The following is a 23,769-nucleotide window of genomic DNA, read 5'->3' as shown; positions in this document are numbered from 1 at the left end:
ATACCGCTGGGACTGATTCTCCAGCGCAACAAGGACATCCATTGATGCTGTAAATATCACAGCATCAAGGTCGGCCAGTCTCTCTTCACCAGTACAGTACATAGCAACTGTCAACCTCACTGTGTCACCCAACATCCAATAGATAGAGTTATTGAACTGTGTGGGAGCTACAACACATCCCTGAGGAACTCTTTGGTTTCCTGACACCGCCACCAACTTGTGCAACACCAACACTTTGCAGGGAACCGATTCATTCTTAGGACATCCCACAAGGGACGCATCGCGTAAATCTGTGCAGGCTGTGTCAAAACCTGTGCTCTCGGTAAGGACCCGTTGACTTCTGGAGTGAAGTGAACCCTGAGCGTTCAAGCTTCAAGTGTTATCACTTCCATGCCAGACCTCGCTTGGAACTGATGGAGTTATTCTCAAATAGTTGTTGCGGCACAGGTGATCACCCTTGTGAGTCCCTACGTCCAGTCATTAGGATCAGTGCCAGACTCTCAGATGGAAAAAGATCGCCTGACCTGTGGCTTTGGACTCCCGGGGGACACCGCTTTGACACTCTTGTCCTGCGCAGCGCTGGCGAAACCAACACCGCTGGAAAGTGCACTCACATTATTGCCTTTGTAATATACAGTAATCCCTCGTGTATCGCCGTTAATTGGTTCCAGACACGATCGTGATGAGTGAATTTCCTTGAAGTAGGATTCCTTATTTATCAATGGAATATTTTTGTAGTTAGAGCATAGAAAACCTGTTACGACCTTCAAAATATGGTTTTAAACATAATTAGATCCCTGTAAACATGAAATAACACCCCATAGTCACCTTTACACTCATATTACCCAATATACTGTAGTAGACATAATAAGAGAAAATAAGCCATTTCAGACATAAATAAGACTCGTACTTGTATGTGTTGCTGTTATGTGTTCCAGTGGAGCGTGTTAGGGATTATTGTGCTTGTTCAAACCTGCAATAAAAGCCTGTTGTTCCGGTAATCAAGTCTGGTGCTTGTGTATCACCAAACATTCCAGTAACATCACTGATACCAAGTGACCAGTGTAGAATACGACATATTATCACAACGTCCTTGAATGCATCTTCTGAATACCTTATATTTTATATTTTTGCTCATTTTTATGCCTGAAAATGCTTCATTTAGGCAAAAAAAACCCCAACATAAAATGTGTTTATTCATTCATTTATTTTTGAACAACCGTGATCGAGTGAAGCCGTGAAATTCGAAACGTGAAGTGGCGAGGGATTGCTGTGTATCTATCCTAACCGCACTTGCTACTTGTCTGGAATGTGACGTTTGGCTCCAACTGCTAGCACCAGCAGCATGGCTCAGGTGGTAGAGTGGTCATTTCCCAACCTGAAGCTTGCTGGTTCAATCCTCCAGTGATCGTGTCATTGAGCAAGATGCTGAACCCCCAGTTGTTCCTTTGTATTAGCGTGTTGCCATCCTTGTTTGCTGATTGGCTGCCATCCACGTGTTGCAGAGCATCCTTACCAACATAAAGATGCTTGGTTCATAGTTGCTGCATATCAGATCCTCAAGAAAAAGAGAACCGTGGCTTATGTGCGAAATGGTGAGTCACTGTGTGACAGTCTATATATACACCCGGCCCATCCAGGTACTCACAGGGAACGCTTACGTCACCGCCGGAGCCTCTCGATGCCGAAAAACCGCCGCAAGTGAAGCCGTTCTAATCATTTTACAGTCTGCGGGGTCACGTGATTACGTAACACTGCAGGTATTTGGAGCTCTCATTTAAGATGTTGCGTAACAAGAAGGAAATTTGGATTTGAATGTATTTGCAGAAGCATCACACCCCTTTCTCTCACCGCTGTCTGTAGTACAGCTAAATCAATCCCATCTAGGTCATTTGCTGCCAGCCAACTGCAAGTATGTGTGTGTTTGTGTGTGTGCGTCACTGTGAAACACTGCTTTCTAACAGGTAGACAATCAATGAATCAATGTTTCACACCATGCGGGTTATTCTTTACTGTAAAGCATCAATGACTGGGCAAATGGCGTAGAAAGTCAATATTGATGGATTCTTAAATTCCAAAACAGTAATGAAATACGTTGATGAAGCACAGCAGCCGTACCTGCTGCACAATCTGCTCTGCAACCACAATAATAAACCTTCTATGTTTATTATTATGTCACATATTAGCTTTTGTACAGCCGTTTGTAAACTACTGGATTACATTTAAATGGCCAGTGGGAGCATGTGCTCAAATATACTTTGCAAACTTTAAAATTGCAATCCATCCAACCCGGCAAGCCTCTGAAATCCTTTAGATGGAAGAAAAAGCAAGCGAGCATCTGTGCTTTCCTTTGACGTCAGCATTCAATCAGGCTGTCTGTGTGTTCTTTTGTCACATGATTGTTCTCCTTTTGGGGACTATTTTGCAGCTATCAGAGATTCAAATGTGTCTTTGTGACCCAAGCATAATCATCCGGCCTATAGAGACACATGAATGTGGGAGCGTTCTTATCTGACTAATGAGAACTGGCAAAATGTCCCGTGAATGTCACATGACAATACCGTACGCATAGTGGAATGAGGCAACACATTATCAATTCAACAAACTATGGAATGCGATGTCGCTGTTTGATACATTTCCTGTCGTAACGCCAGACAAAGAAGACGACTTGTAAGTTATTCACCAGACTAATTGAAACAAAATGAATGCCTTATTACCAAGGTGTCCAAGGTGCGGCCCGGGGGCTTGTTTTTTATTGGCCCTTTGGCACTTTGTTGAAATAAAATTAAACAAAAAAAACAAAACAGCAAAAATGTAAAGAGAAGAAGCTGAAATGTTGATAGTAATAACTAATAATTAGGGCTGTCAATTGAGTAAAACATTTAATCACATTTTGTCCATAGTTTTCTTTGCCCGTTTCTGCTCAATATTTGTTCCCTCATGTGTCTCCACAGCTCCACACGTTTCCCCAAACTATGGCGTGGGCCGAGCGCCAAACAGGACGTGCGCACGTTAATCCCGCCTCAAAAAAAATAGTTCCGTTAAAGGAAGCTTCCCATAACTCTGACAGCCCTACTAATCGTGAAAAGTACGAGAAGAGATCAGTCAGACACTCTTTTCAGTATTTGCAATCATGAGTGAAGCATTTGTATGGAAGATGTCACAAAGCTCCGCCCTGGACTTCAGTCTATTCAATGGGAGGCGAAAGAAGTCCCGAAACAAGGAAGTGCCTGCTCTATTATCCTGTTCTTGGGTCCCACCCTGGCAGGGGTGGTACCGCTCCCCTACGTGGATCAGTGGTGTGGCTATGTGTCTGCTTCTAGCTGGTTCCAGCTCGTGCAGTCTAGGGTGTGAGTGTGTGTCTTCTAAGCGAAGCAAGCTGCAGCAAGCAGATAAGATTGTCTGTACCAAGTTGAAACAATATATTGTTTAATTCTACAATGCTGGTCATCTCTAACAACTGGCTGGCAACCAGTCCAGGGTGTTACCCGCCTCTCGCCCAAAGTCAGCTGAGAGAGGCTGCAGCACACCCCTGCGACCCAAATGAGGATTAAGCGGCACTGAAAATAAATGAGTGAGTTTTGTTTTTCAATATATGTTAAAGTATTTTTTAGCCTTTTTGCAAAATTAAAAAATACATAAAAATATCAAAGTGGCCCCCCCCCCGCATCCTTTGATTTTCAGTATGAGGCCCTTCATGAAAAAAGTTTGGACACCCCTGCCTTATTATTTAAATACAGTGCAAGCGTACGCCCCGGTTAGTGTGTTTTTTGGCTAACATAGAAAATTCACACCAAAATTTTGCCCCGGTTTGCGTACGTTTTCCAGTTAGTGTACAATATAGCATGCGTCTTGTCTTGTTATAATACACTGCAGGAGTCCGACTGTGTTCTTAATGTATTTTTATCACAAAGCGTCCTTGTTAGCAGCCTATGAACTTGCTAATACATGGAAACAGGAAGCGGAAGTCAGCTCCGTCCCCCGTCTATGATGTCATCAGCGGTTGACTGTAGTTCTTTGCTAACTAACACAGTTATGCCGCAAGTCTCAAATGTTAACACAAAACACGGTTTTATAGTTTTACATGCATAAAACATTTAAAAGCATATACATGAGGAATGAAAGGGATGAATGAACATTACCTTCTCTACCTACTTTTACCTTCACCGAAGACATGATTGTGGCCAAAAAAACGCGATGCAGCAGTGAGGTCAACATTGACACCACCTTCTTGTTTTGCCATGAGTTATTTCTTGAATTCAAATTTCCCACCTTCTTAATCAAAATGCTGTCACTTGCAACTTTCTTTGGCTACTGCACTATTCTATGTGTTTTATATTTAGAATGGTTTTCTGCATGTAAACCTACAATTGTATAATTCCATCCATCCATCCATCCATCCATCCATCCATCCATCCACCTAATGTGTGTCACTTTGGACACATTTATGCATTATAGATGCCAAAACCAATCCAGTGTAGGTTAATATATGCAAAACATATAAAAAGACATTGACATCTTAGAGTTTGTGTTATTCGTATATATGCCGAGGGCCAATTTAAAAAAAAACAAGCTGCGGACAAAAAAATGGGACTTTGAACGCCACTGTATTACATTAACTGCCATAAAATAATGTTTTTCATTGAAGGAATATCAAATATTGATTATCGGTTCGGTAAATTTGCCAATAAAGCGTTTGTAAAAAGTCAAAGGTCCCCGCTCTCTCTCTCTCTCTCTCTCTTTCTCATTCTCTCTCTCTCTCTCTCGCACTGTGACTGTCTCGCTCGTCCATGCGCGCGCCATTGGTGCACGCGCAGGGAGCCAAATGAGGAAGCAGTGTGCGGGCAGCCTCTCAGCAGCTTTCACGTTCCATACCTCCACTCTGCATTAAATCCAACCCCAAGCAACAAGCAAGGACTTTTAAAGCACACCTGTGATCATTCTTTTTGTTTCGCGCGAACTTGCGCCGGCGGTTTAAAGTTGAAGCGCAGGTACTTGCTGTTGTTGTCGGAGCATGGCTGACTGTGCGGCGACGAACAGTGACGGCGAGGATGGACCACGGCAGCCCATGAGGGGCTTCGCCCGCCAGGGAGCCCTCCGGCAGAAGAACGTCCATGAAGTGAAGGACCACAAATTCATCGCGCGCTTCTTCAAGCAGCCCACCTTCTGCAGCCACTGCACCGACTTCATCTGGTAAGCAGAAGCAGAGCATTGAAAGTGAAGTTAGTGCACGATGCAGTGTTGCACAGTTGCACGCAAAGTCAACGCCGTGTTCCATGTGAGCTATTGCATGCACTTGTTGATGCACAGGTACATGAGTGCGTGGGCTGCACCCACTTCAAAGAAATGGCTGCACCTTGTGTGAGTAACAGGCACAGACTAATATTTCCACAAAAAAAGCAACCAGCGTGAGAGCGAATCGAGCTTTCTTTCCTTCCAGCGCACTCTCGAGATGTCCTCAGCCCCCCAGGCTTGCAGTTATTAATTTAATGCATTTCTGTCTCTAGGTTGTCCTAATTTGCAGCGTTTATTTTTAGCTTTGTTTTGTGTTCTTCCCAAAACTACAATCCTGTGATGATGGCTTTTTCATTTGTTAATGGATAAATGACTTGACCCAGAAGAAATCTATCTGTCTCTGTATCCATCCATCTATCCATCTATCTATCCATCTGTCTATCTATCTATCTATCTATCCATCTGTCTATCTATCTATCTATCCATCTATCTATCTATCTGTCTATCCATCTATGTATCCATCTATCTATCCATCTATCTATCCATCTATCTATCCATCCATCTATCCATCTATGTATCCATCTATCTATCCATCTATCTATCTATCTATCTATCTATCTATCTATCTATCTATCTATCTATCTATCTATCTATCTATCTATCTATCTATCTATCTATCTATCTATCTATCTATCTATCTATCTATCTATCTATCTATCTATCTATCTATCCATCCATCCATCTATCTAACCATCCATCTATCTATCTGTCTATCTCACTGATGAGAGTGCTAAGTGATTGCACGTCCATCTATTTGGATCCACACAATGAAAAGATTTGTATAAAACCATTCTTTTCTTGGCTGATTAATCTGAAGCTTTCGATTCATCGAGTAATCGGTTAGGCACCAGGCGGACCTCTGAAATCAGAGGATATTTACATTTTTAAATCAGAAAAATAATGAATCGAATACGAAAATAGTTGTTGATTAATTGAATAATCAATGAATCGTGGATTGATTGTAGCAGCTCTGGCATACAGTATACAAAACCATCAGCGTCTGTCGTTTTGGTCCGGTTAAAACGAACTCTGGTCCGTTTCTTCTGCTAGTACAGTTTGTTTGGTTACGTTTGAATGCAGCACCGGACCAAACAAGCGGACTCCAGTCCTCGGTGTGAGCGCCAACCTCACCAACACGCTAAAACAGCGGATATGATGTCACCAAATGCAAGTAAAACCAGGCGATGGTTAGCAAAAGGCAACAGGAAGCTGAGTAAAAATCAGCCAAAAATAAGAGTTAAATGTAAGCCCAGAGCCATAAATACAGAAACGTCGTCTCCTTGCAGCAGATATCTGAGAGATTCTTTATACAGTTTAGAAATGTCAAATACATGTTTTTATATATATTGCAGTAATCCCGCACCACGAATGGAATTTTACGTCTTTACTCTATCACGTTTTGTGAAAAGCAAATAAATAAATGTATAAATCATCATTGTTTTGTGGTTGAAAACCTGTTATTTGTCAAAAAAAGACAAATATTTAAGCAAACTTTACATATTTTTTTGCCTAAATTAAGCATTTTCAAGCATAAAAATGGCTAAATGAAGTAATATGCAAATATAGGGCATTCAGAAGACACAGCATCATTTCCTCCGCTGACAAAGAAAACGTGCCAAACCGCGATAAAGTGACCACAAAATATATATTTTTTTAGGTCCGGACCAGAGTACAGGATTACGAGTGTGAACGCACCCTAACAGAACAGTGACAGGACTTTGTGTGTGTGTGTGTGTGCGTGTGCGTGTGCGTGTGTGTTTGCTGCACAGTGTCCAACCTGTTTCTTGTGTATGCTCTCTCCACAGGGGTTTTGGCAAGCAGGGATTCCAGTGTCAAGGTAGGAGAACACCCCCACATTTCAAAGTTTTCTCACTAATGTTTCTGCTGTTCAAACCCTCATAGAAAGATGAGTGTGTGGAAACAGTATGCTGGAAGTCTGGAAGTGGAGGTGGGACTTGTTGATTGAGTCATACAGAGGATCAAACTGTAGGTGTAGGTTTAATTATGCGTAGGGCATCAGCACGTATACTGCTCATTTCACCACCAGACAACCGAGGCGCTTTGTCTGATGCTTTTTAACATGAATCTGGATGCAGGTTCTTTGCCTTCACACATGATTTACTGTATAAAAACGGAGTAGTGGTTAGCACAGCTCCCTCACAGTCAGGAGATCCGGGTTGGGAATTGTCAGAAATTGGGTTTTCCTTGAGCGCTTGTGTGGATTTTCTCCAGGTGCTCCCACATTCCAAAAGAAGACATGCCAGGTTAATTGGAGACTCTGCGTTGTCCATGGCTGTGAATGGTGGTTTGTTTATATGGTATATGATTGGTGACCAGTCTAGAGTCTCGCCCAAAGTCAGCTGGGATCGCACCTGTGACTCAAGTGAGGACAAGCAGTATCAAAAATACATGCATATTTTGTTTTTACAGTTGTAGGAGAGGAACGTTCCTACCCCTACCCTCGCTTATGGTCTTGAGCTTTGGGTTGGGTATTTTTGGACCAGCCCTTTTACATGGCGAATGTCTACCTGGGTTCTATTGTTTTAACAACTGTGAAATGACTCTAGGAGTCTCAAGGACAGTTTGCAATTTATTTCAAACAGTCGTAGATACCAACAGTTGCAGTGCCAGCGCTGGAGGGAGCAATTAGCTGCCAATGAAGGTTTAGCAAAGCCCACTCGATCGTTGGAAAAGGAAAACAGTGAAAGGTCTTGTGAATGTGTTATCTTTGTGTTAGATAAGCACAAACATGTTGCCGTACTCATTGAAAATATTCCATTCCTAACAGATACAAGCGGCCGAAATGAGTTTTCTCCTTAGGGTGGCTGGGCTTCCATTAGAGATAGGATCCCCTGGGAGGAGCTGGAAGAAGTAGCTCACGTGTGGGAAGGTTGGGCTTACCTGCTTAGGCTGCTGCCCCTGCGACCTTGGATAATCAGAAGAAGATGGACGGATGAACAGTGATATCTCAGTTTTATGTCATTTTTACCAATAGGTCCGACAAAAACCAAAAGCTGTCAAAACTGAAGCAGTTTTTCCCCATAGGTAATCCTGTAGTATAAATCCAATGGATCCCTTCCAGACACCCAAAATATTAACCCTAAAAACATGTTATAGAGAATAGTTATAGTTTTGCATGCAGAAAACAATGCAAAAAATAATTAGGGACGACGAATGAAATGGACAAATGCATATTTCACACAATTTTTCCCTTTATTGAAGGCTCGACTTGTTGGCGAAGATTGCGAGGAGCGTAGGGGAGTCACTGGTGTTTCTCACCTTCTTTATCAAATTGCTGGTGCTTGCAACTTTTTCTTTGTCCCCATGACTAGTTTGCTGTTTGAAAACCGAGGTTTGGTCGTATATTGTTTTGTTTTTAGAGTTTTGTAGAGGAACCGAAACCCGTGAGCGTGCCTCGGTAGACATTCTGTGAGGACACAAGATGTATAAATAATAGTGTCATCAGCATATAGATGTAAATCAGATTTAACACGCTCTCTTCTTTTAACAGCCTCATCTCCAGTCTGTACCTTCACTTATGATGACAGATGAATATGGACAGGGCTGACAATGCCGACTGATATGCCTCTGATTCTTCTTTAATCATCAACTGGATGCATTCAAGGATTTTCATGTCTCCTAGCAACAGTGGAACACAACTGTCTATATGCCGTAAGATGGAAGAGGGGCCGTTTAGCACCGCAGTGTGATAGCTGATAATTAGCCCGGCTGAATATGGTGGTACGTCAATAGTCTCCTTTAGGAGAGCATCCGCTGCGCTGCAGGGGCCCCTCGGTGCGCTTGGAGAGGAAGGCGGGTGCTTTTGTTGGTGGGAAGGTAACTGGGGAATTACATACTGGAAGTCATGGAAGGATGAAGGATTTCACAATTGAATCAGTATATATATTACACAATACGGCTGATACGCACACTCCAAGGTTTAACAAGACCCCTTATTTCCCCCTGAGTCGTCTTTTTATATACCAAGACTTTTTAGGCAGTTACATGCACCCAACTGTGTGGTAATTGCACCTCTCGCATTTTAGGACCAATTTTAACACCATATGTCATGGGGGGGATAGGCTATCACTCTACCATAGTTTTTCCACAATATACTGTAGTTAATAAATCATTGTTGTTTCGTGGTTGAAAACTGCCGATTATTAGTAAAAAAATATGCATATTTTTGGCCAAAATGAAGCACAATCAAGCATAAAAATGGCCAAATGAACTAAAATACCAATACGAGGCATTCAGAAGACGCATTCAAAGACGTTTTGCTGTGAGTTATTTCTCAAATTCATCACCAAATGCTCGTACTTGCAACTTCCATGGGCTCCATTTTGGGTTATTTTGCAGCCGTGATGAAAAAAAAGCAGAGACTTGAGGTGAGAAACGCTATGGAATTCAAGAAATAACTCATGGCTGAACACAAAGGTGGTGTCCGTGCTGCCACACCGTGTCTTTGTCAACAATAACGTCTTCAGTGAAGGTAAAAGTAACCTTCAAGGTTCATTTAACCCTTTCATTCATCATTTATATGCATTTACAGTTGTTTTCTGCCTGTAAAACTATAATTGTGAAACTATAAAAACGTGTTTTGTGTTAACATTTTTGGTTTTCTGGAATGAATCAATTGGATTTACATTATTTCTTGTTAGGAAAATTGTTTCGGCCCGTTTTGGGTTTTTGTCAGGCCTTTTAACCTGAGCAGTTAAAAATCCCACCATGTAAACACAAATCCACAGAGTATATGTACAGCAACCCAGCAGACATCTTTGTTGCTGGAAAAGCATGAGTTCATTTCTTCATTTTGTGCAGCTGAACCTGTTCAGGGACTTGATCTATTTTGTTTTTATCAGGCAGCGTTTTCGTTGGATATTAAAGAAACCAGTGTGAATGCTTGCTCTACAAACTTACCCAAAATTTTGGTGTATAAGCCGCACCCACTAAATTTAGAAGAAAAAACAGATTTGTACATACTGTAAATAAGCCACACCGGACTATAAGCCGCACATGTCCACGTCATAAAATGGCATATTGTGGCTGGCATGAGTTCGTGAGGACCAGGCGGCTGTTTATTTGACAGCAGCCAATCATGAGCTGTGGAAAAAAGAGTTTGTCAACCCATTGGAAATTGCAGGAGGTTATTACTCAATATAACAGTCTGACTCAGTGTCATATTACAAACACTAAACTCATCACACTGCAACTCAACACTCAAAAGATGTACCTAATATATATACAGACATGTACCAATATGAGTTTAAAATGAAAAAAAAACAATTTAAAAGTTTTTTCATAATGCATTTTGTCTGTGCAAAGCCTTTCATTGGAAGACAAGCAGCATAGAAAATTGATGGATGACACTGAAATGCTGCCTCTGCCCACCAGAGGGAGCCAGAGAACCTGGAGCCCAGAGGGAGGCTGACATCATTGCAGCGCCCCAATAAATGCATTGCTCAGACGCACTCAAATGCACTTTTAAAGAGTTGTTTTTTTTCATTTAATACTCGTATTGGTACATGTTTGTTTCTCAGGTCTACCTTTTGAGTGTTAACTTGCTGTGTGATGAGTTTAGTGTTCTTTGTAAGATAACACTGTTATATTGTGATACTGTTGTACTGTATATACTGACCTTGTGCGATTTCCAATGGGTTGACACGCTCGTCGTGAGTTCACTGATAGCTTGTGATTGGCTCCTGCCAAAGAAAGAGCTACCGTTTCCTCACTGACTCGCGCACGGCATTTAAACAATTCGTCGTAGTTCTGAAGTAAAGGAGATGTCACGAGATTAGAACTTAGCCATAAATTAACCGCAACGCTATATGAGCCGCAGGGTTCAAAGTTGAAGAAAAAAGTAGTGGCTTATACACTGGAAATTATGGTAGTTGAAACTATTCAAATTTGTTTGGCCTGCTTGTGTTCATCGTTCCAGCAAGTCTACGTGGCGCTATAGTAGGAAGTGATTTTTGCAATAAAACCTGGTTTGCAAAGTGAGTGCAAACGCAGCATAGGGAGGCAGGTGGAATGTGTGCTGTTTACTGTTGCTGGTTCTTTTTCTTTGTATTGTTGCTACTGTAAACAACCAGCTGAAATGCCAGCAGCGTGCATTCGGGTCAGAGTGTGGAGTCACGCCGCAAGAATGTAGTCCCACCTCTCAATTTCTATCTCAGACAGGCCGAAATGGGAGAGACTTGATTGCACAGCGGCTTATTTATTTGGTGAAACAGGAAGGCTCATGCAGAGGGTCCTCTGAGAAATAGATCCACTGACGACTGGGAGCGAAAAGTCAAATTACCTTTGCAACCGTGTCTGGTCAGGCGCTGCAGTCGGCTCTGCAGCAGCCTCACTGTGACCACAATATTAGGTATGCCTGTGGACTCTATTACAGGGGGGTCCAAAGTGCTGTTTTTTGATGTCCTGTGGCACATTCTAAAAATAGAATTTGAAAAGAAACACTAAAACTAAAAAAACTAAAACAACAACAAACAAAAAAACCCAACAGCAAAAATGGAAAAATCCATAGTAATTTTAATGGTCCAAATATTAAGAGACAAAAGCTGTAAGCTAACAAGAAAACGTCCTCATCTTATGAGAATAGCAAGAAGAAAAAATAATGTCATTTTACTAGCGTAAAGTTGAAATATAAAAGATAAAAAGATGTCCTTTTTTTAAGTCGTAATGTTACGACAAACAAACAAAACAACGAGTAAAGTTTTGGAAAATGTGTTTGCAGAAAAAGTTATAATGTTATGGGAGTAAAATAAATCAAAATATTACGGGAATGAAGTCATAATTACGGGATAAAATTTGCAAAAAGAAAGCTGAAATAGTTGGAAAATAAAATATAAAAAAAACATCAGAAATGGAAAAAATAACAACAAATAAATCCAAACAATAAATCCAAAATATGATGGGAATAAAGTCATAATTACAAGAAGAAACTCTACAAGAAAAAAGCTCAAATAATCTGAAAATGAAAGAAAAAACACAACAGCAGAAATGGAAAAACAGCTGTAATTATGAGTATAACATCAAAATATTATGGGAATAAAGTCATAATTACTCAATGAAAATATACGAGAAAGTTGAAATAGCTGGAAGATAATAATTTAAAAAAAAAACAACAGCAGGAATGGAAACTATAGCTGTAATTTTAAAAAGTATACAAGTATAAAGTCAAAATAGGAGAAAAAAAGTTGTATTCTAGCACCCCCCCAAAAAAATCACAATCACACGAGAATAAACTTGTAATACTATTAAGAGAAATAATGTCATTGTAGTAGCATAGAGTTGAAATATTAAACGGTATTCATGAATAAACCATTTTTATGTCTTAATGTTATGAGAAACAAAAAAAAACAAAGGTGTCATTTTGGAAAATTTTGGAAACAGGAAAAATTTCAATATTATGGGAATAAAGTCATAACCACAAGAATAAATTTTACTCAAATAAAGTTGAAATATTTTGAAAATGGAAAAAACCCAGCAACGATTGAAAAACAAGAGCAGTTTATGCTAATAGTGCGCTAAGTGCACTTCTATCACAAAGCTGAAACTCAGGCAATTTTTTCATGTAAAAGCATATCTTATAAGCATATTTTGCAAAATATCAAAGTGGCTCTTGCATCCTTGGAATTTTCAGTATACTGTATGGTCCTTAGTGGAAAAAGTTTGGACACCCGTGATTTATTAAGGTCTGGTTTTAAATGCAGCAGGTATTCATTGAAATATGCTATTGTCGTGTGCAGTAGTCCTGACCCGTACTACATTATACTGACAGTTGTTTCTCATAGTTTAACCCCTTTCATTCACCACAATAAACCCCTTTAGAAGATTGTGTAGGTGTATGTAATATTGTGGCTGGTGAGTTATTTATCTAATGTTGTGTGTGTGTGTGTCCTTTATGCTACTTTGCGTATTGAACGGGTGCATGTGCTTCATGCTTCCATTTGAAAGGGTGAGTACATATTTAGTGGCTGCATGATTTGATTGGTTTTGTGTGTGTGTTTTGAATGTGTGAATCTCTAAATGACTGTTAACAATGAGAGTCGGTTGTTGAACAGGCTGTCGAGTGTCCTCTACCCTGCATTACTGGACAAATGTTCCCTTTCGAGAGCATAAGAGAGACTGGTGCGCGCGTTTTTTGTTTTTCTTCCAGGAGGGGCACGGTGCGGGTGCACAGTAAGGAACAAGAACAGAATGACGAGTGAAAAGGGATAAAAAGAAAAAGCAAGCCTTTTTTGTCTCCCTCTTATCCCCGCACTCACCTTTGTTTTCTTTTCTCTTCTTCTCTATCCCCTCCTGCTCCGTTCCGGCAGCTCCAAATTTGCATAACAACAAAACATCAAAGTCAAATAAATTCTGTACAACAGGGGAAGTGTATCTCACACTTTTCCCTGGCAGAGCAAATCTGTTGAGCATGTAAGAGCACCTCTGACCTCTCATTTATTTGGATTTTGTTTTTTTTACCCACAGGAAATAATCCATTCCAGGCATTTTTAACGCAGTGTCTTATAAGTGAAGGTAATGTAATGATTAGGGATGTCAAATAATGAAAAAGTTCAATCAGATTAATCACAGTTTATAAATTAATCATGATTAATCACCATCTCCAACTATGCCCATTTTCGCTGTATTCCATTAAGTGAAACATAAACGATATAAATGACAAGGATATATATTTCAAATGTTGGAGTTACATGTATGCACAGCACTATTGGAACATTCAAACACGGAACAACAAGAATAGTCAAATTAAGAGATACCACACTTTTATTTTAGCGTGAATGCACCTCGTGGTAGTGTGGTGGAGAAGGAGGAAACGTTGTTCCGAGGCTGAACAGACAGACGTGTTGCCAGTTAGACAGGAGATAGACATATGGTGATGGAATTGAGCACTGCTGTTGATGTGTTAAGGTAGGAATAAAAGTAAAAATAAGTAAAAACAATGACAAATGGACAACTGAGCATTTAACCATTTAACATCACTTTTTCCATAGTTTTGTTGTAACCCCGGTGCCACATCCGCCCCCACCGCGCTAACCTGGGCGGACATTGAGGTACCACTGTATCACAACCACAGTAAAAAGAGAGAGAGAGAGAGAGAGAGACGTTCCTATATTGGAAAACCAAGAAAATATTCTGTATTAACTTTGCTAACTTGTGGCAAGTCTGCACTGCAATGTATGAAAACAATTTGAACTTCTACACTTTGTGGGCTACTTTGGAGGCATTGTTTTTTCAGAAATTTGTCTTTAGAGCAGCCATTTTCAACTGGCGAGTCGCGACCCACTTTTGAGCCCTTTTCAGTGAATCGCGGGTCTTGGCCTGGGCAAAAAATAAAATAAAAAAAGTATTAACCTGATATCCGTGAACACACCTTGCAACCACACGGCATCATGAGATGTTTGCCACATTTATAGGCAACTTTGTCCAGCTTGCGTGGGGACTGCATCCACGCACGTATGTTTACACATGCACACAGCTGCAGGTATCTGCTGGAGAAGTCCCAGAGAAGCGATATTAACTTAAATGTTTCACTGATGTTGTACTTGTCCTTTGCATTGCTTATGAAAATACGAGAAGGATGTTCTGACGTCTACGCCTTCATACCGCCGGCCCTTTGCAAAGGCGGTAAGAGTGTGATTGGGAGGTTAGCGCCCGCTAGGCAGCCATGTTGCAAACAACCCCTTCAAATATAAGATCTTTGAGAAGTTGAAGCTGGAAAATGTCCACAATTTGAGGTTTGATGGTGGGTCCCCGCAGTCAAAGCAGTTAAGAACCACCGGTTTAAAGGTTCCACAGTAGAAGGCAATCAAATGGGTGGAAGTCATGATTGGTGGGGGGGATGAAAGTAGAAGACGTGGGTGGTAAAGGTGTAGGAAGCAGACTGCGTTCATGTGAAGTGTAAAAGGAAACCAGAAGGTCAAAAGACACATTTTTTTTGGAGAGCAGGAAGACAACAGAGGGTTTATACTGAAAAGCGTTTGTAATGTAATGCATGCAAGTGCTGTACAGTATATTGCGGGAGGAAAGGGAGGTGGTAGATTTGCTGTCTCAAGATGAATACATCACATTAGAAGTAGATTAGATGCATACTTAATGTATTCAGTCCACCATTTCATACAACAGCAAGTGCTAAAAATAAGCCTTTCTCTGTGCATATGAAGCGCTGCTGTGTGTAACACATAACGGGATGCATTTTGGACAAATGGCGGGTCGTTTAGGAGGATGCGCTGCCAGTGGAGCCATTGGCTTCTGCAGGCAGAGGACAGTTACATACAGCGTATTGGCAAAAATAGAACAAGTCCAATGAGGCAGCTGGTGGGAAATGAGTGAGAGAGGTACATGCTGGAATGACACTTGAAGCAAGAGTTGGTGGATGAGATGTTCCTGGCAGAGGAGATAATGGACAGGCAAGAAGTGGTATCGAAATCAGGCGAAAATGGTGTAGGAGTGGAGATGCGCTTAAAAGAAGCCCATAAACGTGTTGTTTACTGAAGCTGTTAGTCGGGATGTCCCGATCCATGTTATTAGCTTGTTATCCGATCCGGTACCGATCCAGTTTTTTTTTTTTTTTATAATAATAAGCTTTTATTACAAACATGAATTTGTGGAATTGAAGATGGTTCAAAGCATTCAAAATGTTGCTTTTTTTCACAGCATGACCAACAATGTTGTTTGGCTTTCGTAACAAACCTCTGTGTGTCAGGTCCCTAATCCAATAAAAGTCCATCCAATAAAAGATAACATTGGAAAAAATGGGGCTGCAAAATACTTTTAGGGTAGGACTAATCATTTGACATGCTTATAGATCAATTTGTGGTGTGATTTAAAATATATGACATATTTTTGAACAAACTCTCTTCAATGCAATAGTAATTTATTGGCCGTCACTATTGTAAACAACCAGGGGTTAGAGCAGCACTTCCCATGCGAGCTCCCCGCACCGTGATGCAGCACAGTGAGGGGGAACGACCATTGTAGCTAGGAGCCGAATATCCAACGTCCAACATGAAACGAACTTCACCATGGTACACTGAGGACATGTCTGCATGCTGGTGTTGCGCTTTCTTCTTCTTCACTTTCTTCTTTCTTCTGGCGGGGGTCGAGTGGCGACTTTGAGGCGCATTTCCAAAATAAAGCAGATCGGCAGCCGATCCCGATCCTGAAGATCGGATTGGGACGTCCCGAGCTTTTAGCTATGCAGGCGGGGGAGAAAAGTCTATTTGAAGCTTCTTTCTTACTAAGGGTGTCTTTTGGCGTTTAATCGGCCGTCGCTGGTGTTTGTCGTCAACCACGGAGGAGCTGCTGGCGGGCACGGTGCCCACATTTCTTAAAATATGTCTTGACGAGCCCGTCCGGGTTCAAATGACTAAGTGAACATTTGCAAACAGTTGGTGTCTGTTGGTGGTGCCTCTCGCAGCTCAGGTGCTTCTGCAGCTCCAACCTGTGTGGGCGCGAGGTCTAAAAACATGCCTCCTACGCACACCAGCACGCACATTCCCGCAGCGTGCGCACAAACAAAACGAGGTGTGTGGATGAGATCCCGAAGAGTAGCATGGGTTCTCTTTTGTCCCTTAGTTTTGTTTTTGACCTGCTGTTCTGTCCCTCCTTTTTTGGCTCATTTGCTTCTCTCTTCCATTTCTTTTCCCAGCTCATTCTTTCTCCCCTCATTCCTTCCTCTAGTTTGGCATCCCTTTTCCCTTTCCATCTCTGCATCTCCCCCTCTTCTCTCTAGTGGCGATGTGTTGGAAGCTGTGGGCTTTGGTGCTTTTATAAATAGCCTAAGTGTTCCACTGGGAGCAACACCAAATGGGATGGATGGATGGATGGGATGGATGGAGGAGGGGGAACCAAGTGTGTAGGTGTGAAGGGAGAATGTAATGATCATTCAAAAGCCACAGTGGCAGATGTGGTTTTTTTGTAATTTTTTTGACATGGATTGGAGAGAGAAACTGCTCTTCACATCTCCATGGCCTTCGGGGTCCATGAGGTAGAATTAAATGAGATCCAATACAAGAGCTGTATGAAAAAGTCAGCCTTTAGAAAGAAGATAATGCTCTGTTTTGATTGTGAGATCTCTTTTAGTTTGCACTGCATCACTCTGAGAACAGTTTCTCATCCTCCGGTGCTGAATAGCATTGCGACACAAAACTACCTCACCAATTCTAACAAATTTGGCCATAATTCTAAATAACAAAATTCATGCAAATGCAAGAGGTGGGTGTTCAGCTTAGATTGTTGCACCTTGGCCAAGGTTGTTTTCTTGTATCACGCTCAATATATGGTTAAACTGCAGAAGCTCTCACTCAGTGTTTTGCCATTATTCTTAGTCTCAGAGTGCATCCAGCGTTTTTTTTTTATGCCGTTTATCCTGTTCAGTTCACAGCAAGCTGAAACCCATCCCATTCGACTATAGGCAAAAGGTGGTGTAACATGCAAAACTGGTCTGCAGTCAATCACAGCACACACAGGCAGACATGAAGTAGCTGGAGAGCAGTGCTTCTCAACCGGTGGGTCGGGACCCAACAGTGCGTTGCGGAGCCGTTTTCAGCGGGTCGCGGGTTTTGCCTGGGAAAGAAATACAAATTATGTAATGACCTAATGTCTGTGAATGCGCATCATGCTCTTGTGTGCGCTATTCGCCATGCTTCCGGGACACTGTCAAGCTTGAGTGGGAGAGGAAGGACATCAAGCTGGAGACTTAACGTGCCGTCCGTCTGAAGAGCGCGCCATCATGAGACAGCGTCTCAGCGCTGCAGCTCATGTTGTGTTGAAAACAGCTCCTTAAAATAGAAGATATATGAGAAGTTTGAGTTGAAAAGTTCCCACAATTTGGGTCACCACTTCTCACTGAAGGGTGATGTTGGTTTCTACAATCAAGCACCTGAAATGGGATTTATCAAACATGAAACCTGTTTGTGTCTGTATTTAGCACATTGGAAAGGCAGGTGCAAATGGCGCACAAATGGCTGCGGCCATGTGGCGAGAAGAAGGCATAGGTGCAATGAAAACGACGGAGAGAGAGCAGGAATATTTTATGCGCTAGACCTCATTTTTCGTTTACAGCCACTCTGCTCTTCCAAACTCTCCTTGGTGACAGCCGGTAGCAGACACAAAATCCTCTTCTCAAGCAATCATAGTAAATTAGCCGCAGTTTTCTCAGTTAATTTAGTGCTGGTTATTTGGGCTCTTAGTTGATCAGGCCCAAAGTATTTCATTTGATTTCGCAGACATATCCAAAATAGTCCATTGGTAGCCGAGTGGTTCACACAGCTGACATTCCCGCCGACTGGGTGAGTTCTGTTCCCTTTGATTGGAGCATTCAAATGCTCCAGAAGTTGCACCCTCGTCCGTAATAAACTCCATTTTAGCATGTTCAAAAGTTCATGTGAGGATATTTGCCTGCATGCAGAGCATGAGCCCTCGTCAATATATTGGCAGCAACAAACATTGCGGCATGATAACATATTGACTTTTCCATCATTCCCTTGGTGATTTTCACCCAAAATGACCTTACATCCTAAACACAGCTGGGTCTGCGCACAGTATTTATTCATGACAACTTGACAAGACCACTGTGGTTTACATGTTCATGCACTTTTGCACATATGTTAGATTCTGGAACCACACAGCTGGACTTTCTCTTCTTCTTCTTTCTGGTTGTCAAAACAGTGCACTCTTGACTTTTAAGATGTAGTTTGTGTTTGGCCAAAGTGTTTCTTCAGGTTAGAAGAGGCATTTTTGCTCTTTGCAGTCAACATCTGCAAATTGCACTGTACCCTGGACAGCGCGCTCACACTTGTGCATTAGCGGCCTGACTCACCGTGGCTCTAACAAGCTGAAGTATGCCATGCATTAGTACTTTAACACCACTCAGGAGACAGACAGAGGATGCTGTGCTTATTCAGAGCCATGGAAATGATGGCAAGATAACTCTTTTACTTGGCAAAACTGCATTTTGTGCACACACTCCTGATGAAAATTTATTTACCAGTTATAAAATTGCAAGAATTTACATTTTGCACTGTTGGATATTAAGGAGGCTTCAAAATGCAAAAAGAAGAAATGGATCCAACAGTACAAAATGTAAATGCAATTTTTCAACGGGTTTTAACATTTGTATCAGGCGTGTATATTAACCTGCAATATTAGTCAGTCACCCAGTGTGTCTTGGTGTGCGTTTTTGTTGTTTTGCGTCTTCATTTCCTTCATTTTCATCTCGGCTCTGGCTTGACCCAAGTTGATTGTGCTTACTCGTCCTTTGCTGCTGACATTTGTGGCAATTGTACACCCGTTGCTACGGCGACAACTCCTAGCCGTGACAGCAGGATGTCTTAGACAACCCATGCGGGTCAAGCGAGTATCATGCAATGCAAACACACTTTATTGCACTTCATTAAAGACTGGTCATAAACTACTGCTGGGTTGTCTAAGTTAGTGAATCATCAGACTGAGGACAAGCTAAAGTGAAATATGTTCTTGTTTATACAAGTAGAACCGATGTTGTTAGCAGGTCAAATAATCAAGTTCCTGATGTGACCTTTTGGTGAAATGAGACAGAATGCTGTGATGCAGGAAACTGCCGTTCGTTCCTCCAGCTGACCATCAGTCTTGTTCGTTCCTTTGAACTTGAATTGCGTGTTCTCCCTGATTGAAGTTGCAGTGTGTGAGCCGCGGGCAGTGCTTGGTTTCGCATTCATGTTGCTGAGGTGTCTCAGTCCAATACTTCAGATGGCAGTCATCAGATGCTGTGCCTTTCGTGTGTAGAAGTTTTGTGTGTTTGTTTGTGTGCTGTCTGTAGGAGACCAGCTAACTATGTCACTGTTGCTACTGAGATGCTTTAACCCTTTCGTAGACGGATGGTAACCTAGCAACAGGGGCAGAGAGTAGTCATCCTGGACCACTTTTTCCTTCTCTGCGTTTTTGCTTATTATTTGCCTTTTCTTGTTTGGAAAATATATTTGTATGTTTCGAAGAGTGAGTTGAAAATCTCCATATTTTGGAATGCGGATCATGATTCATCACCTGACTTTGGTGGGAAAACATGAAACCTGACAGCCCCCCTTACTTGTCTCAATCTTGTCCCACGTTCTGTTCTTTGGCTCGCTGCTGTTTCTGTGTGACTGAATCGGTCAGAAGTAATGTGAGAATCAATGCTTGTCACTTCCAGCGCATTCCCCATCATGCAGCGATATGATGTGCCATTTATGAGCGTGCACAAGCAACATGCAGACAGACAGCATTGGTCTGTTGCCAAGCATTGAGCGACTGTTGTAGACGAGGTGCTTTGCCAAGCTGCAGCACACATTTACAGTGTACAGTAGACGCACAAAAACGGGAGCCCTCACTCGCCGGTGTTTTCCATTTGCAGTCTTTAGTTTGACCTACAGTACACTTGCTTCCAAAATCCCATTCACAGCCACATCAGGACACAGTTGGCGTGTCAACGTAAAACACAACATTAGATACCTGGCACCCTGTGTCGAGATCAAATCACCACGTTTTCCAGAGTATAAGTCGCTCCGGAGTAGGGCTGCAGATAACGAGTCCAAGTCGATTAATCTGAAGCTCGTGGTTTCGATTAATCAAGTATTTGGTTAGGCCCTAAACCCACCAAATCAATATGAACCAAACATAAACAGTTAGTGGTTTGGTCTGCAACATATCAAGAGAAGCAAAATGGCCATCGCTGTTTTCCAAAGTCAAAGCTGATGTGTGTGAATATGTTGTTTTACCTAAAATAAGGTAAATACAAAATAAAACATATTCACATTTGGGAGGCTGAAAACAGAGGGTGTTTACATTTTTAAATTAAAAAAATTATTAATCGAATACCAAAATAGTAGCTGATTAATTGTATAATTGATTAATCATCAATTATTTAATGTTAATAATTATTTAATCATCAATGATTTAATGTAGCTTAACTTCAGAACAGGGCTGCAACTAACGATTATTTTCTTACTTGATTAATCAGAAGCTTGTTGTTTCGATTAATGGACTACCCGGTTTGGCCCCGTAGGGACCAAATCAATATGAACCAAACCAATTAATCGCATAAACCAATTAATCGTCAGTTGTCAATCATCGATCGAACTGTCATCAGTCGAAAATGCATCATGAAGAGGAAACAAACATAAATATGAGACGATAAGTCTCATTTATTTAGAACATAAAATTCAAGAGCAAGAAAAGACGTAATCTGGAAAGACACAAAAGCACACAGAAGAGCAGGCTGAATAGGTGTCTGGTGTCTTAACACATTAACTGTGATAGCATAAAGAACCTACCCGGGAGGCTGCATAGGCTAAATCAAAAGTGTCAAACTCTCAGCATGAAACTGGCCCACATTGCAGTCCTCAACAAACTGCACTATCACTTCCTTATGTGACAAGTATTCCGGTGAAACTACTCAGATGACTTAGCAATTCTGTCATATAGCACTAAGTGCACGACCATTCTTACTCAGGGTGGCGGATTCAGGCCAAAAGTAACAAGAATGTTACTGCACACGACTAGAAACGACGCCACTTTCACTTTTACACCCAGTCTGTACAAAATAACACATTCAAGAGTCAAAAGTCATCATTTTAATGGCAACAAAGCATGCTGGGAAACACCTCATCTTCCCACTCTTCTGGGTTACACGTCTTGCCATTTCTGATGTGCTTGTATTGATACAGCTGGAGCTTTTGCTGGGACGCATTTACTGCCTCAGAGACTTCTGCAAGTAGTCATTTCAACCTGGAATGAACGGATATTTTCAATAATGCATACTGGTGTAAAAAAAAAAAAAAAATCTCTCCACACAAGTAAGGTTTTTAAAAAATGTCTGTCCACATTCACAATCATGTGCATTTTGTTCCAGCTCGAAGACCTTATGTATATAAATAGAATATTTTTGTAGTTAGAGTATAGAAAATCTGTTTAAAACCTTCTAATACATTTTTTAACATTATAGACATGAAAGAACACCCCTATAGTCACCTTTACACTCCTATCATCCAATATAGTAGACATAATAAGAGAAAATAAGACATAAATAAGACACAATATAAATTTGCACGTTAGCACTGGGAGAGTTCCTTGTTGTTGCTTTTGTTTTTTGTTTTTTTACTTCTGGTTTCTGTACAGTCTAAAATGCAACATTACTGACACCTAGTGACAAGTGTAGAATATACTCTATATTATTACATAAGTAAAATTTGCATGAATCAGCATATTTTTGGACTAATAATAGGCCGTATTCAAACATGAAGCAGCGATGGTTTATTAAAAAGTTTGCATTACACTAAACAAAAAAAAAATCAGTAGCTCAGCACAGCAAATTTGACAAAATGTTCTCTATTTTTTGTAATTGGCCATTTATTAAAAGTTTGTGCAATTTGTAAATGAATGTAACTTACAATCGGGAAAGAAGAATTTCAAGTGCATTTGAGATGTCTTATGTACACTTCTCTGGTTGTCACTTGTCACTTTAACTCCAAATGTGGCCACAGTATGAATCATTTTTGGGCTTGAAACTCAACTCATTGCTGCTGCCGAGGACCAACACTATGCAGATGATGAGCTACCAGAAAATGGTGAGATACTTAACATGAGGGAATAGGAGTAAAGAGTATGCAGAATATATTATCACCCTGCAAAGGTCTTTGCTGAAACTTTGAGTTTGTTGTTCATTGTTGGATTGATGCTTGCAGCTTAGCCAACTGCATTTCGTTCATTATTTGCCATTGGAACCTGTCTCATCAGCTCTATTCCACATCTCCAAACTCTCACCCTCTGTTCCTCTCCCTCCCACTCCACCTCTCTCTCTCTGTCTCTCCATCATTCCCCTTCATACCACTTCACTCTCGGGATTAATGAGGGCTTTGGTAAATTAGATACAACTGCATTAGAGGGGATTATGTCCCTTCTCTTTAGCAAATGACAAACAAACAATATGACAGAGGCATGTTGTAGGCCCTCGCTTGTTCTTTCCAGCCCTTAGTTTGAGTTTTCTTGACGTGCGGCTCAAAACCACAGGTTGAATTTTGCGGGGGAGTAAGGAGAAAGAAAAGACAAAATGGCAGTGAAGGGGCAAGTGTGAGGAAAGAGGGCAGGCAAGTGGTCCAAAGTTAATATGCAGTACAGGAGGTGCGTGCATGCGTGTGTGTGTGTGTGTGTGTGTGTGTGTGTGTGTTCAGTAGCCTCCTGTAGCCTCCTGTTGAGGTCACACTGTGGAGGCAGGAGTAGTGTTGCTGCAAGAGGAAACTAAGAGCCCTCCACATTCGCACAAACACAAGGAGAGAGGAGAGCCGTTGCTGATGCACAGCGCTTCATTCGGGCCTCCTGTCAAGGTGTGTGTGTGTGTGTGTGTGTGTGTGTGTGTGTGTGTGTGTGTGGGGGGCGACTGTGTCCATTCACATACAAATCACAGTGTTTCCACTGTAATAGTTACATCATTGTTAGCATGAGGAAATA

General features: G+C 41.4%; 1 protein-coding gene across 3 annotated transcripts in view; it reads left to right on the top strand.

The window, feature by feature from the left end:
• Window positions 1-4,792: 4,792 nt before the first annotated feature.
• The window catches only part of LOC129171594 (protein kinase C beta type), a 96,987-nt gene continuing 78,010 nt past the window's right edge, over window positions 4,793-23,769 (top strand). For all 3 annotated transcript variants that reach the window (XM_054760419.1, XM_054760418.1, XM_054760420.1), the window contains exons 1-2: window positions 4,793-5,193; window positions 7,101-7,132. In XM_054760419.1, coding sequence (XP_054616394.1) covers window positions 5,015-5,193; window positions 7,101-7,132 — 211 coding nt within the window. In that variant the 5' untranslated portion in view covers window positions 4,793-5,014. The remainder of the gene's footprint in view (window positions 5,194-7,100; window positions 7,133-23,769) is intronic.

The sequence above is a fragment of the Dunckerocampus dactyliophorus genome, chromosome 18 (genome assembly GCF_027744805.1).
Source record: "Dunckerocampus dactyliophorus isolate RoL2022-P2 chromosome 18, RoL_Ddac_1.1, whole genome shotgun sequence".
In the NCBI taxonomy this organism is placed as follows: Eukaryota; Metazoa; Chordata; class Actinopteri; order Syngnathiformes; family Syngnathidae; genus Dunckerocampus; species Dunckerocampus dactyliophorus.
Note: the sequence above shows the minus strand (reverse complement) of the source record. Positions and strands in the feature narration are given on the sequence as shown.